The sequence below is a fragment of the Canis lupus genome, chromosome 26, assembly GCF_048164855.1.
Source record: "Canis lupus baileyi chromosome 26, mCanLup2.hap1, whole genome shotgun sequence".
NCBI classification, from domain to species: domain Eukaryota; kingdom Metazoa; phylum Chordata; class Mammalia; order Carnivora; family Canidae; genus Canis; species Canis lupus.
Window position 1 is genome coordinate 29,402,038 of NC_132863.1, and position 13,916 is coordinate 29,415,953.

Consider the following 13,916-nt stretch of genomic DNA (forward strand, 5'->3'; position numbering starts at 1 on the left):
CAGTTATTTGATAGGACACGTCTCAGTTTGGATTTGTGTGATATCTTCTCATGGGTAGGGTAGAATGAGCTGGTGCGATTTGAGAGAGAATACCACAGAAGTGGTGTGTCCTTCTCAGTGTACCCTATCACAGGATTTGAGATGCTGATGTCTGATCACTGCTGAGGTTAACCTTGGTTCAGGTGCCAGAATTTGCCTATAAAGTTACTGTCTTTCTCTTTGGAGTTGGTAAGTATCTTGGGTGGAGATATTTTCAGACTGAAGATCCTCCCCTTGCCTTCAAGTTTTTGCCTTCTCATTTTAGCTTTTCTCAGTGGATCTTGTCTGCAGCACTTACTCAGGAGTTTGCTTGATGCTTTTTTTCTTTCCCTTTTTCCTTCATTAAATGGATTCTTCTCTAAGGAAGAACTGTCTTTTCTCTGTCATTTATTTATTATTTATGTACCTCAATGCAGATTCATATATATATATTTTTTGTTCTGTGTGTTAAAATCCAATAATGTCTTTTTCAGTTTGTTTTTTGATCATTAGGAGCTCCTTTTTATTTAGGCTTTGTGTTCTTTCTAAAAGCCTCCATCCTTTTTTGAATGTATCCTTGCTTTCTAGTACTACAGACATTTCAGACTTGTCTTATATTTTCCCTGCACTAGCAGCCCTGGGATCAAACACTTCTCCAAGGAGCCCTGGTTCCTTTATTGGAGAATGGCACTTAGAAATCAAGAATTGGGTGCTAGGGTGCTCATTGCTACTGAAGTGTCATTGCTGTAAGTCTCAGTGGGCAGATTTAGGAAATACATATATATATATATATATAATGATTACTAATCCCTACATAAAAATATCTGTATGTCTATAGCAATCTGTATATGTATTACAAGCCATGAATTTATGCTGGTACTTCTTTTTTTAAAATATTTTATGTATTTATTCATGAGAGAACCACAGAGAGAGGCAGAGATGTAGGCACAGAGAAGCAGGTCTCTGGTGGGGACCTTACTTGGGACTTGATCCTGGGACCCCAGGATAACGCTCTGAGCCAAAGGCAAACGCTCAACCACTGAGCCACCCAGGCATCCCTATGCTGATACTTCTGATTGTAATTCAACACCATAGGGTTCGTTTTAGCCTTTCCTTATTTGTAACTTTTCTCCTACAGTGAGAAACTCAGTCTTCATTATTTACAGTATGTTAACTTAATTGTTGAATTCTAGTATGAACATAAAATAGTTTTAGAATTACCAACCATACCCCCATTTGGCTATTTACCAACATTTTACTAACTAGATCACAGTTCTCTGTCTTTGGCTTTACAGTCTCCAGTCCAGATACTGTTTTCCAGTTGCTTAGGTTCTGTCTCCCCCCAACCCCCTCAGCGTGATCCTGTAATTCATTTGTATTACAGAAAGGGCCATTTGTTAGCGTTTGTATTTTCTCTTGGTTTCTCTTCGCATACATCTTGGTTGGTTTTGCTTATGTTTTGGGCATTTGAAGAGCCGTGAAACACGACTGGCTCTAAGAGTCAGAGCTACCCAAAAACATCTACTCAGAGCATTATCACTTCCTCTTCATCCTCTGCTGCCCTGTTTCCATTTTTCTCCCAATCCTCCATAGACAATCATTCTCTTTAGTTTTTTCCTTTGTTTCTTTTGAATAAATGAGCAGGTACATGTAGTAGCATTTTTAACCTTCTTTTCCTGTTGTAAAATATATATTCATTGTGAAACAATATAGACATTATAAAAACATGTAACACTGATAGCCACTATTATCCACTTTGGATTTTAAAAATGTAACGATCAAATGACTATATAACAAATGAATATATATAGCAAATAAATGCATAAATCAGATAAATACAATTGAATTCTATGTGTATTAATATATGATAGCTATGTAAACATGTACAAAATCTAGTTATTTTTAATTAATCTAAAATGTTTTGTATGGTTGATATAAAACATTGAGTTGTCTCTGTATGTACTTTAAAATTATTCATTCTACAGATTTAGCACTGTTCCCTGTGGCCCATGGATAGTTTTTATTCCTTTAGGCGTCTCTAGTACCTGGAAATTTGTTAAGACTGGGGAGTCAGAATGTTGAATTTGGGCCTTGGATCTTTTGAATATCAGCTCTGATGTGAATGTAAGCAAGTTACCTAACATTTCCAAGCCTTAGATCCCTCATTTGCAAAATAATTTCCAAAATGTCTGCGAGGATAAGAACCATCTGGTACTAACTTTCTCAGGGATTCTAACATAATACAGGGTTATCTTGGGGGAAATTGTTTCTGGAGAAGTGGTGTCAGATGCATAATTAGGTGTGGTTTTATTTGCAGTATCTTGCAGAAGCTGGCTGGACTGCAGAGGGAAGAGTGGTGGGAGTGACCCAGCCTCGAAGAGTGGCTGCTGTTACAGTGAGTTTCTTTTCCATGTTGCAGAAATCTCCATCTGCGTCTTCTGTTTCAGTGACTTATTTTTTCTTGTTTCCTCAAAGCCCCAAGTGAATATGGCATGGCTCCTTAAGTGTTTAATCCTTCAGTTTATAAAGAACTCTGATGTACTTACTTTTGTAAAATCAATACCTGTACATCACAGATTTTTAAGTAGTAATAAAGTACAGAGGAAGTTAAAACAAAAATAATGAGAAAATGAAAATGTTACCAACCCAGCAAAAGCCTTGTGAACATTTGTGAACATCATCCCAAGCTTTACTCTTATATTCACATAAAAGTGAATGGTGCATTGGATGGGTAGTAGTAATTCTACAAAAATGATATGCCAGTGTACATTTGGTTTTGTTGAATTCCACAAAAGGGGAAACTGAAGTGAACAGGAGTAGTTACTGAACTTTGGAGAAATATTTGTTCACCACATGAAACTGTATGGAAGCTTGAAAACTAAGAAACAAGAATACAGAAAGCTTTAGGATGTTACTTGTTTTTGAAACTATTAAAGGTAGTTTCCTGCGGCAAAAGAGCAAAGGCACACTTAATTCTTTCTATATTTTCTCCCTCCATTTGTTATAGATGCAATGGTATGACTTATATTTCAAGGGTTATAAATAAAAGTTCTTTTCTGTAATCAAAACTCTGCAACTGATTAATTTTAGTTACATAGATCCAGTGTTTCTCACTAATTCTCTACCATGGTTTGCTAACCTTGACTGGCTCATCTTGCCTTATTTCTTAATGGACTGAATTTTATATTCAGTGCCTTAGAATGTTTGATTGTGGTCTTTGTTATGAAATTCTTTATTCACACTCTCTTTCCTGGGAGCTGTGCAGACATTGCTCACTGCCTTTTGACATGGAGAATCATATGCAGAAGTCTGAGTTCCAGTGGGCTTTCTCCCCACTTCTTTTCTGGCTCACTTTTCCGGCTTAGATGCTTGTAAGCTTGATTTTGTGCCAGGACATAACTTGATGCTGATTGTTCTGTCTCATTTTTTCCTAAATATGGAAGGACTTTCAGTCTTCAGGTTCTAATCTCAAGTTTTCTTCTGTTACATCTTGGCATATATTTTCTTTTTCCTAAGGACATCAATTGAGTGTGTATTAGATCTCCTTTGTCCGTTTTTAGTATTTATTATCATTTTTGGAATCATTTGCTCTTTCCCAATTTCTTTTCTAAGATGTCTCCAAGCTTGTCTACAATGTCCATGGTTGTTTTTAGGTAAATACATTTACCTATATTGTTTTATTTACCTATCTGTTTTAGTTCCTTTATATCTTTACCAGGGTCTCATAGTCACTTATTTGAGTGTCTTTTTTTTTTTTTAAAGAGAATAACTACAATACATTACAGATTTTAAAAGCTGATAATATTATAAGCATTTAAAAAAATCTAGAAAAAATAACAGCATATTTTATTAACTGCCTGACACATTCTTTTTTTTTTTTTATTTTTATTTTTTTTGATAGTGTGTGAGCAGGGTTTGGGGGGGGTGGAGAGAGAGAATCTTAAGCAGGTTCCATGCTCAGTGCAGAGCCCAATTTGGAGCTCAATTTCATGACCCTGAGATCTTGACCTGTGCCTAAACCAAGAGTTGGACGCTTAACCTACTGAGTCACACAGTACTCCCTGCCTGACACATTTCTGTAACCTTTTTTTTTTCCTGAATTTGTTGGACTTTCCCATGGGCCCCCTCTTCACATGACAGTGTTTTTCTATTCTTTTCTTATGGAAAGAGTAGAGCAATATTTTAGTTGCCCCAGCTTAGTTGATTTAGATGTGCTTTTTATTATTGCCGCTGTGGAAGAGTTTAACTTTATAACTGGTTGTTTGTAGCATTGTATAAATTTGAGGATTGTTCTCAAATTTGAGAAAAGCCTCTCAGGTGTCTGTCATATCCAAGCTCTGAGATTTGGGGGACCTCTGCAGGCTGGCTTCTGGCCTGTCCATTTCAGACCTTGTTTCTCCTTGACTCTACTTTGACTCTTTCTTCCTTAAACTGTTTATAGCTTAAGCTTGTAGTTTCTTTGAATCTGGATTCCTTTAGCTGAATTGCACTTGTTTCTCTGGAAAAATACTACTAATGTTTCTTTTTAAACTGCTATTTTCCTTGTGTTCCTGTCTTTCTTCTTGGTCAGCTTTACTACAGTGGCCTGGTGTTAGTACTTTGATAATAATTACTCATCTTTGAGTTGGGCCACTGATGGCTACAGCATTGTGAGGTTGTGCCGTATTAGCTAGTACACGGCTTGCTACCAAATCTCTTATCCTTCTTTGCTGGGGCAGGATGAGGATGAGGATCTGGAGGTGTACTCATTAGTGATCGTAGAGGTCTATAATGGCTCATGATACAATTCTTTGGGCTTTTCTTTAGGACTTGATACTTGCTTACTCCCTGCCTCTCCTTCAGTTCTTTCTCCCTTGCGGTTGTTTGCTATCAAAGTGGATCTTTGCAGTATCTTGCAGAAGCTGGCTGGACTGCAGAGGGAAGGGATCTCTTTTGAGACATTTCCTATGTCTTCTGGGCCTGCACACACTGTTGCTTCTTGTCTTCTTCTTTTTTTTTAATTTATTCATGAGACACACACACACACACACACACACACACACACAGAGGCAGAGACACAGGCAGAGGAGAAGCAAGCTCCATGCAGGGAGCCCGACGTGGGACTTGATCCCAGGTCTCCAGGATCAGGCCCTGGGCTGAAGGTGGTGCTAAACTGCTGAGCCACCCAGGCTGCCCTGCTTCTTCTTCTTCTTCTTCTTTTTTTTTTTAATTTATGATAGTCACAGAGAGAGAGAATGGCAGAGACACAGACAGAGGGAGAAGCAGGCTCCATGCACCGGGAGCCCGATGTGGGATTCGATCCGGGGTCTCCAGGATCGCACCCTGGGCCAAAGGCAGGCGCTAAACCGCTGCGCCACCCAGGGATCCCTGCTTCTTGTCTTCTTAAAGATTGTCTGTCCTGGCTGTTAGGGTGGTGATACCTACATTAAGAAAGCCAGAGGAGGCCGGAGCCTCTCTTCTGGAGTCAGACCTCACAGACCTCACAGGCAGCTGTGCTTCCTAGTTTATTGCTTGGGCTTGTGGCTCTTTCCTTCTTTCATTGAAGATGAAGGTTTTAGTCGATAATATTTTTAATTTTAATTTCTTTTCTTGTTTTAAATGAGCTCTCAGAGAGGGGGGGTACCAAAATAGAAATTATTGATAGACGTTATTCTAAGTCTTATGTGCATAAGTAAATATAGAGATAACAGTTGGGAAACTACACTGCAGTGTTTAGATTTAACCTTTTATGTCACCAGAAGATGACTCAGTTACTAAGAAATTAGAGTAATTTTTCCTGTTTGTAGTTGGGAATCTTAGCTCTTAACTTTGCATTTAGCTCCAAATGTGTAGCTATGGATAACATCCATGAAACCCCATGCCTTCTCTTGAAAAGAGCAAAGAGTGTATAAATTAACGGTGGAGTATTAATAGAGCTGTCAAGTTTGAGATGCTACATCTCAAAGAGTACTCTGTATGCAGACTAAACTCTGAAAACTGTCACAGAGCTTAAGAACAGATGGCATGAGACATTGCTTGATCTCCATGAGAGGTGCTTACTAATGAGCATGTTCGCTGGACTCACAGGGTCTAGGTTTGTCTTCCAGACCAGGCCCTTCCTTGACCTGTGACTCAAAACAAGCTCTAAACCTGTCTTATTTCAGTTTCTTTCTTTATAAAAATGAGGGTATCTTGCCTACCTCATGGGCTGCATGCATATTTAGTGAGATACATTTTGTGAAAACTTGGAGCATAGAACCTGCAGGTAGTAAGTGCTCAGTGAGTGGTTTTCTTTTTCTCTTGACCTCCCTCCCTGTAGTTATTTGCTTTGGTCAAATAGATAGTATTTATCCAGTCCAATTGATAAAGTTATGGGAGTAAAACTTAAATAGTAGAGGTAAAAATCTGTTAAATCTGTTAAAAAGCCAATAGATTATGACCTTTCAAGTGTCCAGTAGTGTAATCATACATAAAAAGGTAATAAAAGAGTTTGAAAATAAAATATATTTTATAGCAAATGTATATAAATAGTGAAATCATAAGAATAAATATGTTTGGCTTTTGTCTTACAAACCCATAAAATTTTTATGGAGAGGGTTGGTTCATTGTTACAAGCCTCTTTTCCCATAGCTCCTTGTAGCTCTATGTACACATTTTCTATCTGTACCATTTTCTGAGATTTATAGTATAATGATCCGTAGAGTTGAAATTGAAGCAATAACAAAATTTTTGCAGTGAAATCCTGGTTGGCAGGAAATAGAACCTACAGAGGTAGACCAATAATGTAGGACGAATTTCTGATTTCATAAGGTACTTTTAAAGACTGTGTGGTGTGGATCAGCTTCGTAATAACTGATTCTGTTTTGGCCTACCAGATCTGTGATTTGAGGCTTTTAGACAGAGTCACTTCTCATCCTCCTCTGCTCTTCAGTTTCTTGAACACCAGTGGCCAGATAACTCTTGGTGTGCTTGGCCTGGGAAGCTGAGTGCAGGGAGTCTCTGGGCTCCTGACCCTGGGGCTGTTGCAGCCCATTGGCAGTAGCAGGACAGTGCCTCAGGACACCTCCTGTGCCAGCCCATGTTCCAGACTCTGTGGAGAGGTGACCTCACCTGTGGAAGGGGGAGATCAGCTGCATGCCTCACATCGGGGACAGTGTGTCAGATCCCCAGGAAGCCTCTCTAATATGGTTTTCCTTGAGATGTTTTCAGTTAGATAGTTTATGTAATAATGAACGTTAAACTCTATAGTTTCTTTTTACTGCTCTTCCACTTTGGTTTATTCATCATTTCAAATATGTTCTATTAATAAGTTGATAACCTTTGAATAGCCTTCTAGAGGTAGTAGGAGTTCTTGCCATTGGGTTTTGTTTTCTCTTTTTTGTGTTCACTTTTTATTTGTCATATATTGGTAAGTGAAAAATATATCTGTAATTTGTGGTCTTCGTAATATATTACTATGTATTTTGTTTTCTGCTTTTACTTTATTATATTAACTTGGATCCTTCATTAACTTTCTCATTCGTGTACCCCCTCTTTTCCTTTCTTTTATTTTTTAACCTTCATTCTTTTCTTTATGTCCCCTTTAAATGCTTTGGGTAGCTGGGGATCTGTTGCAAATTGTTTTAGGTTATCTGGCTCAGGAAACATCATTATTTTCCCTCCAAAGAGAAGATGACCTTGGCCCAGTATTGAATTTGATCATTTCTGTTCTCCTGCCTTTATGGTCCAGTGGAAGGTACTTTATTTTGAGGCACAAAGATGTGAAAATTTGTCCCCAGTTGGTTTGCTTTACTGGGATGAATCTTGTCATTTCTTTCTCTCTTTGCTTTGGCTGCCAGAAAATGCCGAGCTGAATTTGTGGTTCAACTGAAATAATTTGGCATATCTCTGTTTCAAAATTTTCTCATTGGCTTTGATCTTTTGAATTTTATCTGCCATATCTTTGGTTCTGATCTGTAACATCTTTATGTGATTCCATTCGTGTTGCTTATTGTTATACAATACTTAATTATTAAGTTAATAAGTTGCTCCAAGTCAGTTGTAGAAGGAGTGAGACACAAGTGAATAAGTCATGCTCGTTCTCTAATGACCTCTTTTTTTTTCTCATTCTCCACTGTGTTCACATACTTATTTAAAAAATGCTAGATTTTCCATAGTATGTGCTCTGTGCAGTAATTTCTATGTCTCTATTTTCAGCATGATCTTTCTTCCCAAAGGTTGCAGGGAGAGTAGCTGAGGAAAGGGGTGCAGTGCTGGGTCACGAGGTGGGCTACTGCATCCGCTTTGATGACTGCACCGATCCACTGGCCACGAGAATCAAGGTGAAGTGCTCACTCTGCTTTTCCTACCATGAACCAGGAAGATTATTTGGGGAGAATTAAAAACATGCAGCATCACTGCTCACCGGGACTCTGATACCAGGACAGAAAGTGTATGAAATCACCCTGCCCTCAGGGAGTTTAGCGTGAAGGGGAGGTACGGAGCTCTCTCAGAGAGTCCTTGAATTGTAGCCCAGAAGGGACTTTGGAAGGAATGTTGAGCTTTTGGTTCTACAGATGAAGAGGTTGAGGACCTGGAAGGTTGAATGACTTGCCTGAGATATGTGCCCATTGGTGGTAGAACCAAGACCGAAGGCTGTCCTTTCTTATATGTGTTTTATGGTTTTTCCACCAATCCACATAGCTGTCAGAATTTAGAAACTTGCCTGTAAAAGACTTAAAAACAGGGACAAGGCAGTATAAATTGATAAAGCGTAGAATTCACAAATATTATTTTCATGAGTTAGAACTTTTCCATGTTTACATGATGGTGGATTTTACTTGGGTGTTCTTTGACCCAGTTGCTACTGTTGGACTGAGTAGTATCAGTAGTTATCAGTATATCATCAGGGGAGTGCCCGCCCTGGAGCGCAGTGCTGGAGTCGTTCTAACTAGATGGTACTGCAAAACAATGGAATGGAAACTGGTTATAAGAATCTCAGTTTCCTCTCAGTTTCCACAGAGGAAAGTTGAAAATAAACAGATGAACCAGACAAGGTAGTGATTTATAAAAATAGGAATCTTATTTTCCAAATTTTTGTATTTTGTTACCTTTGAGATTCATTTTGCTGGGTAAAGGGAATATTCTTCTGTACCATCAAATATCTTTAAAGTAGATAGTTTTTAGTGGCTTATATAACCAAATGGTTGTTTTTGAGTCTTTCACAAAAAGCTTTTGTATTTGATTTGGTCATCATTATAGGCGCTGTGCCCTTAAGTGGTGCCTGTCATTGGTAGCAGGTCCTCCTTCTCACTGCTGTATGTGTGGCAACTGGTACCAGGCCCAAGAACAATGTGATGGAAATGTAACCTGTTCTTAAAAGCGTAACAAAAAGTAAAAACACTAAGCTACAGCTTAGTGTGGGGAAGATGGTTAACATTGTTCAAGTACTGAGTTATTTTGGATGCAGTAATAACATGTTCCTGCTTATTTCTCAAGCATTTTATAAGCATTTATTAATCCTAAATAGTAATAGCTGATACTCCTTTTTTTTTTAAGGTGATTTATTTGAGGGAGAGTGTGCCTATGCGGGTGAGCAGGAGTTGTGGGGTGGGGCACAGGGAGAGGGTGAGAGAGAATCTCAAGCAGACTGTCCATTGAACACAGAACCCAACATGGGGCTCAGTCCCACGACCCTGATATGAGTGGGCCACCTAACCGGCTGAGCTACCCAGTTGCCCAGCTGATCCTCTTAAATACTGTGTGCCTGGTCTTGTGCTGAACTTTGTATGTACTGTCTCTCTTAATTCCCACAATAACCTGCTGAGGTAGATACTTTTTTATTATTTCCATTTTACAAATGAGGACTCAGGCTCAGAGAGGGTAGGTAACTTGCCCAAGATTCACACAGCTAGTAAGAGGCAGAATGAGGATCTAGGTTCCCAGCCTACTGACACCACGGCCTCTGGTCTTAATCACAGCCCTGTCTGGCCTCCTTAAGATAATAGCAGTCAAAGCTTAAGTTAGGAACTTCAAGAGCTGCAGGTATGCAGTTTTTGAGATATTTTAAGAACAATGATCTCAGACTCATGGCCTTCCTTTGTGCAGATAAGAATTGTCTTCACTGCCTGTTTGTCCACAGTACCAGTAGTATAGGCCCAGAGAAAATGGGCTGAGCCAATGTTCAGATAGTAAATGCAGGTGGAATTCTGCAAAATTTGCAGGCCCCAGCTGAGAACCCCAACATGGAAGTTTTGTTTGTGAACAGTTCCATTGCTTGATCACTAAAGCGTTGGGGCATTTCCTCACAGAATTGTCTCGTCCACACACTGGTGAAGGTTGTATGCATTTAGTTACACTTGAACTTTTTGAAAAAATCATTGTTGTATAGTTGAATTATTTCTAAAATTTTGTGTTTTTGTTTTTTAGTTCCTTACTGATGGAATGTTGGTCAGGGAAATGATGGTTGATCCATTGTTAACAAAATATAGGTAAATGCATTTTTCCAATGATAACTTCCCTGAAGTTCCAAAAAAAACCCAAGTAGATTGAGAAGCAGTTGTGTTAATAGCTGGGACTTAATGACTGCCTTCAGCTGCCCTAAAGCTTATCTGTTTATGTGGGCTCTTATGGCCTTTGTTGCTTTCTCAGAATTTACTAATAGTAAAAAATGGATACATTTAAATCCCTGTCATTATTTGAATAATCTGTTGACTTGTCATACTTATCTTTCCTCCGTTATGTCCCAGGATCGATAGTTACTGGACGGTGTTTGTGTAATGTGATATGCGGAGTCCAGATAGTTATTTACACTGTCTCCCTCTTTGTGTGTCATTATTCATGGCATTAACACTGTCCCAAACAGGCTATGTGATATTCTGGGAAAGGATGTTACATTTTTCCCGGGTACACACATGACACAGCTGTTCTCTGATGCTTAACAATCTTTGGAGGGGCCTTGTTCTGATTTTTATGTGCTCTCTGAGGTTATATGTTATATTGTAATTTAAAATCAGGTAATTAAGTCCTATTAGAATCCAACGTGGGTTGTAAAACTCTTTAAAGATAGCAGTAAATGTACTGTTTTCTTCACCAAGATATGTTGATGTCACCATTTTTATTACCTTAATACTTCCCTCCTTATCAAGGAGAAGTTACTTAGCTCTACTTTTAATACAAGGTATATTGCTCAGGGATTAGATATGCAGAAGTCCCTTTGATAATCTGGATGAGATTATGTGGGTGGTTTGTTTGATGCTCACCAAATCTTCCCTTTGATTCTTAGTGCCATCATGCTGGATGAAGCCCATGAGAGGACCTTATACACAGACATTGCCATTGGCTTGCTGAAAAAGGTGTGACTTTGCTGCCCAGACTTTTGTTTTTTTGTTTTATTTTACTGCTTGATTAGGAAAGTAATTGTAGCAATTTGGAAAATCCAATCAAATATGAAGGAAAAAATTAAAATGATCCATAATTCTACCCATTCAGAGACAATCACTGGTGGAGTGTTGGTGTGTTTCTTCTGTTCTTTTTTTGCCTGTGTTTTTGCGTGTTAAATGCATCTGTTTTGGCTTAATAGGGATTGGACTGTATGTGCTAATTTGTATCTTGTATGTTTCACTTAATATTAAGATCATTTTTCTGTGTCATTAAATGTTCCTTGAAGACATTATATTTAGTAGTGTCTATATAATCATATGTCTCTACCACAAAGTATTTGACTCTCTTACTGGTAAGCATTTGTATGGCTTCCAGATTTGAAATATTTTTTTTTTTTTAATTTTTAAATTTTTAAAAAAATTTATTTATTTATTTATTTGAGAGACAGAGAATAAGGGGAGGGGCAAAGAATGGGAGACAGAACAAGCAGGCCTTCCACTGAGTGGGGAGTCCAATGTGGGGCTCGATCCCAGGGCCCTGAGGTTGTGGCCTGAGTGGAAATCAAGAGTCAGATGCTTAGCTGACTGAGCCACCCAAGTGCCCCCACATTTGAAGTATTTTAAATAATATTGCAGTGAGCATCTTTGTAATGAAATCTATTGTATTTCTATTTTTTTAAAATTTTTTTTATTCAAACATACTACAGGGTAAGAGAAGGACTTAATGACCCCTCTGTGCCCATCATCTGTATTCAACTATTACAACTCATGGCCAGTCTTGTTTCAGCTGTACCTTTTCCCTTCCTGTATTTTCTGATTGTTTTCTTTGGATATATTCCCAATCACAGGAGTCTAGAATGAGGGGGTAGAGCAGAGTAATTAAAGGCATGGACTCTGGGTCAGAGTGCCTGGGTTCAAAATCTGGCTCTGCTGAGTTTACTCATCTCTAAAATGGGGATGATAGAAGTCTCTACATCTGTGCTAGTATACTTTTCTGTATGGCAGCCACTAGCCACCTATGGCTAGTTAGTTTCAATTAATTAAAGTAGAATAAGATTAAAAATGCAGTTCCTCTGTTGCTTTGGCTAAATTTCAAGAGTTCTGTAACCACACATGGCTAGTGGCTAGTGCACTGGGCAAAACTTCTCCGTCACTGGACTCTCTTGGACAGAGCTACTCTAGATCCTAGTTTTATTATGGGACTCAAATAAGATCACGTAAAATTTTTAGGATGGAACCTAAGGGTCACAAAGAGACTATGAAGTCTCACCTTTGTACAAATTAGAGAAAGATGCCCACACTAGGAGGCTGCCCACAGCCAGGGGAGGGGAGGGTGTTCTGGACTTCAGATGCCTCTGGCCTCTTCAGCCAGGCATCTTTGTGCAGCACATATATGACACAGCTGTATGCGGAGACCAGGGAATGGCACATAACTTAGTGTATGTTAGTTGCCATTGTTCTTGTTGTTTTCATTATTTCATTCTTTGGCCAAAGATTTATACTTTTGATACTTAGGAGGGATTTTCCCACCTGCTTATTATCCTCCCAGGAACAGTCTAATAAGAGGCTTATTTCACTGAATCTTTGCCAGTGTGATAGATGAAAAAGTAATGTCATTTTTATTATATATTTTTGCTATAGTTTATATGATCATTTCTTCTCTGCCTGTTGATCATTTCTTTCTTTGAATAACTGTTAAGATGTTTTGTCAGTATTTCTGTCTCAGTGTTATTATCACTTACTGTTTGTTTGCTTTTAATGTACTTCTCATGCTTCAACTGGGTGTATGTAGATTCTGACTATCCAGAGACCCAGGTATCAGGAAGAAATGGTTTTACTTTTGTTAAATTCAAATTTAATTCTTAAAGCTCCTTTATTCTTTTTATAGAAACATTTTTTTTAGCTTTTTATTTTGGAAAAATTTACTACTTAAACCATTAGAATAGTGTAATGACCCACCTTTTTACCTGGGACTTTAACTTTTGGTCAGTCTTGTTTCATCTATAAGCTCCCTGACTGACCCCTCAAAAACACACACACTAATTTACTCTGAAGTAAATTGCAGGTACCAAACTGTATCTTCTGTACGTATCACCCTGTTTTATTGTTTCCTAATGCCTTCTTTTTTAGATTCAGAGAAAGCGAGGGGATCTTCGACTGCTTGTGGCTTCAGCCACTCTGGATGCAGAGGTACGAGCATTTCCCACTTCACCCGGCTGCCCCCTGTAAGCACTGGAAGTATTGGACATATCCTTGTGACATACCTCTAGCAAGAGCTTATCTCTGACAGAATGGCCTACCTACCTTATGGGGCCATCTGATGTCCTAGATTCCATATGATCAGAGGATACTCCTTTTTAGCTTGTGGGTAGAAATTAGCCTGTAATTAATTGAGTTCATAATTACCTACTTGTCTTGTTTCTCTACATACTGTGTTTCTTCCCACATAGGCAGTTTCCTTTTATTACTTTTTTTCAGTATGTTATATTGCTGAAATTTATTTATGACTGTAGCATTTAGGTTGAGATTTTTTGGTGTGTAATTGAAGTTTTCCCTGCA

The 13,916-nt window shown here is 38.5% G+C and overlaps 1 protein-coding gene across 4 annotated transcripts in view; it reads left to right on the plus strand.

Annotated features, from left to right (window-relative positions):
* DHX35 (DEAH-box helicase 35) overlaps nt 1-13,916 on the plus strand; it is a 65,857-nt gene that overhangs the window by 13,706 nt on the left and 38,235 nt on the right. For all 4 annotated transcript variants that reach the window (XR_012018582.1, XM_072801018.1, XM_072801017.1 and 1 more), the window contains exons 4-8: nt 2,336-2,413; nt 8,214-8,318; nt 10,405-10,466; nt 11,261-11,330; nt 13,488-13,547. Coding sequence is in view for 3 of the 4 variants with exons in the window: in XM_072801018.1 (XP_072657119.1) it covers nt 2,336-2,413; nt 8,214-8,318; nt 10,405-10,466; nt 11,261-11,330; nt 13,488-13,547 (375 nt within the window). In the remaining variant the exon portion in view is untranslated. The remainder of the gene's footprint in view (nt 1-2,335; nt 2,414-8,213; nt 8,319-10,404; nt 10,467-11,260; nt 11,331-13,487; nt 13,548-13,916) is intronic.